Source organism: Zea mays, chromosome 2, assembly GCF_902167145.1.
Source record: "Zea mays cultivar B73 chromosome 2, Zm-B73-REFERENCE-NAM-5.0, whole genome shotgun sequence".
Taxonomy (NCBI): domain Eukaryota; kingdom Viridiplantae; phylum Streptophyta; class Magnoliopsida; order Poales; family Poaceae; genus Zea; species Zea mays.
In genome coordinates, this window is record NC_050097.1 from 163005652 (window position 1) to 163008229 (window position 2578).

Genomic DNA, 2578 nt, shown 5'->3' on the forward strand with positions numbered 1-2578 from the left:
GAACAAAGCAACACAATTGTTAACGATTAGAGACCTTCGTCCTTCAAAGCATTATTTCCTTTAGGATATAATGATCTCCAGACGAAGGTCATGAAGGGCATACCTTCATCATTTTGATGAACAGAGATGTAAATAGAAACATATGAAACATGTAAAGAATATAAACAATCATATCAAACCGTTAACGATTATTCATATTCTCATTTTATAAACATTGACAATGTTTATATTATATTTGTACCTTCGGCTTGACAGAAGATGGAGGTACAAGAGTGACGTAAGAGTGATTACCGGTCAGCGTGGACAGTACGGGGATACTGTTCACCTATCTATAGGCACGTGACGCAGCCCAGACAAAATTACATTCGTGTCCCTGATAACTAATTATAATCATAATACAAATTATCAGGGACTATGTAGTCTTTTTCTCTTTAAGTCCGTGTCATCCTTCGTCTTAGGCATATCACCATGTCGAAGCCCCTTCAATTGTAGCTTCAACATATATCTTCATGTCATGCCTGCTTGCATATCATCCTGTCGAAGGTGTTTTCGTTTAGAGGACCTTCGGCGAAGAAGAAGGCCCTCAACAGTAGTCGGAGCCAACAAAAAATGAGCTTCTATCGGCTTGTCTCTATTTTTTTCTTTTACATCGTAAGCTGCAAGAGGAGTTGTATCCCAACCAAACATGATATTTTTCTGTAGTGCTTTCTAAAAATAAGGAAGAAGCTGTTTTTTTAAGAACTAGAGCCAGAGTTGGAAAGAGCCCTACCAAAAATGACCTTATTAATACCTAAAACAACCAAACATGATATATATGCCATGCCTATATGCAAATAAAGCTGAACACTGGAAAGGGAACGAGTCCAACGACCTATAGAACATAAACAATGAAATCCAATTGCACAAACACGCGTACCACTCTTCAAAAAGAAACCTAATACTTAACAACTATAATTAACACCGACGTAGTGCAACAGCTAATCCCCGTGTCCGTCCCGGCCGGGCAGCACACACATCAGAATTCAGAAGCACATGGTGGAACGCCGCGACCGCCGCTCGTCGCCGTCGACGACGCCAAGGCAACGTCGCTGCTGGTGATCCGTTGGCGACGGCTGCGGCGACCGTCTCCTGACGTTCAGGTTCAGGCAGCCGATGATCCAACAACCTCCGGGAGGCCAAGAAGAGGCTGCTGGCCTCCTCCTCCTGAACTTCGCCTTATCGGCCATGGACTGGGACACCGGCTTCTGCTGGTAGGGCGGCGGCGGCGAGATCGGCGGCACTGCGCTGGCTCCCGAGGCAGGGGTGGAGGAGCTCTTGGGCGTGCCTGGCTTGGACTCCCACAGGAACGGCACGGTGCCGGCGCCGAGGCTGTAGTATACCCTGAAGGACGCGTTGGCCACGCTCGAGCGATCCCTTGACAGGATCCTCGAGCTGAATAGCTTCGGCCCTTCTTGCTTATTAATACTGGAGGAGCTCATCGTCATCTGCTCTGCTCATACGCGTGTGTGTGAGAGAGAGAGGTGGATGGAGAGAAAGAGAGAGAGATGTCTTGCACTTTGCAGAGCTGACTTGGTTAGGAGAAGCTGCAACGAGGTAGCGGAGGTGTGGCACAACATCTCGTGCACAATTGAATGGGGGATGTGCTTGAGGAGGGTGCGTGTATATATGGGGGCTGGAGGCAAGAGAGAAAGCACTAGGATACAAGTAGCGGTGGTAATTGATCGTAATCCAAATTTTTCTTCATAATTTGTTAAGAGCTTTGAGTTAAGTTTAGTTAAAAAAATAAATAGAAATAGAGATCGATCCTTGTTTTATTTAGGGGATGCTTGTTTTATTTAGGGGATCCTTGTTTTATTTAGTGGCGTATGCTTGTTTTATTTAGGGGATGTTTAGTTTGAGAATCGTTGTATTAAAAATGAGGTGGTGCATCATGAGTCTATTATTCAAATTTGGTGGAATGACCTTATTCTTTGTATTAGTACTAACTATAAAGAATGATGTGATGATATATCCACTCATTCAATTCCACGAACCAAACAAAAAAAATGAGTGAGAAGATGATGGACTTGCTCAATCCTCAAACCAAACACCATATTAAAGGATATGATGGGACTAAGGGGGTGTTTGTTTGGTATTATAATCTACCAGATTATATAATCCAACAATTTTTGAACTAACTTTTAAACTAAGTTAGTTCAAAAGTTGTTGGATTATAAATATAGACAGATTATAATTCCAAACAAACACCCCCTTAATAACCTTGTTGGAACCAAAAGAAAATGAGAGGCGAGATTGTTAAAAAGGGGAAGGTGTGGCATCACGAGGGAAAAAGCTTCAAATGTGCTCTAGCTACCATATCTTTTTTAGAGAAGTGTATTATGTATCCTGTCTCCACATCTAACTACATATATGCAGCCTTTTAAATTGAGAACATAGAACATATATAGCTTCTCAATTAACTCAATAAAAAATTCGCTCCTATAAAAATTTGAAATCAAAACCTTGCTATCATATTATGTATGTCGTGAGCATTAATAGCTCAACATAAAAGGTACTATGATCACGTGAAAAAGGTGCA

General features: G+C 42.1%; 1 protein-coding gene across 1 annotated transcript; it reads right to left on the reverse strand.

The window, feature by feature from the left end:
* Nucleotides 1–766: 766 nt before the first annotated feature.
* Nucleotides 767–1646, reverse strand: LOC103647212 (uncharacterized). The gene has a single exon (XM_008671787.2). It carries the CDS (start codon nt 1482–1484, stop codon nt 1023–1025), a length of 462 nt encoding a protein of 153 aa, XP_008670009.1. The 5' UTR covers nt 1485–1646; the 3' UTR covers nt 767–1022.
* Nucleotides 1647–2578: the final 932 nt, after the last annotated feature.

What these genes read in the sequence shown, in the direction of transcription:
- LOC103647212 (XM_008671787.2), bottom strand. Translation starts at nt 1,484, where the DNA reads ATGACGATGAGCTCCTCCAGTATTAATAAGCAAGAAGGGCCGAAGCTA.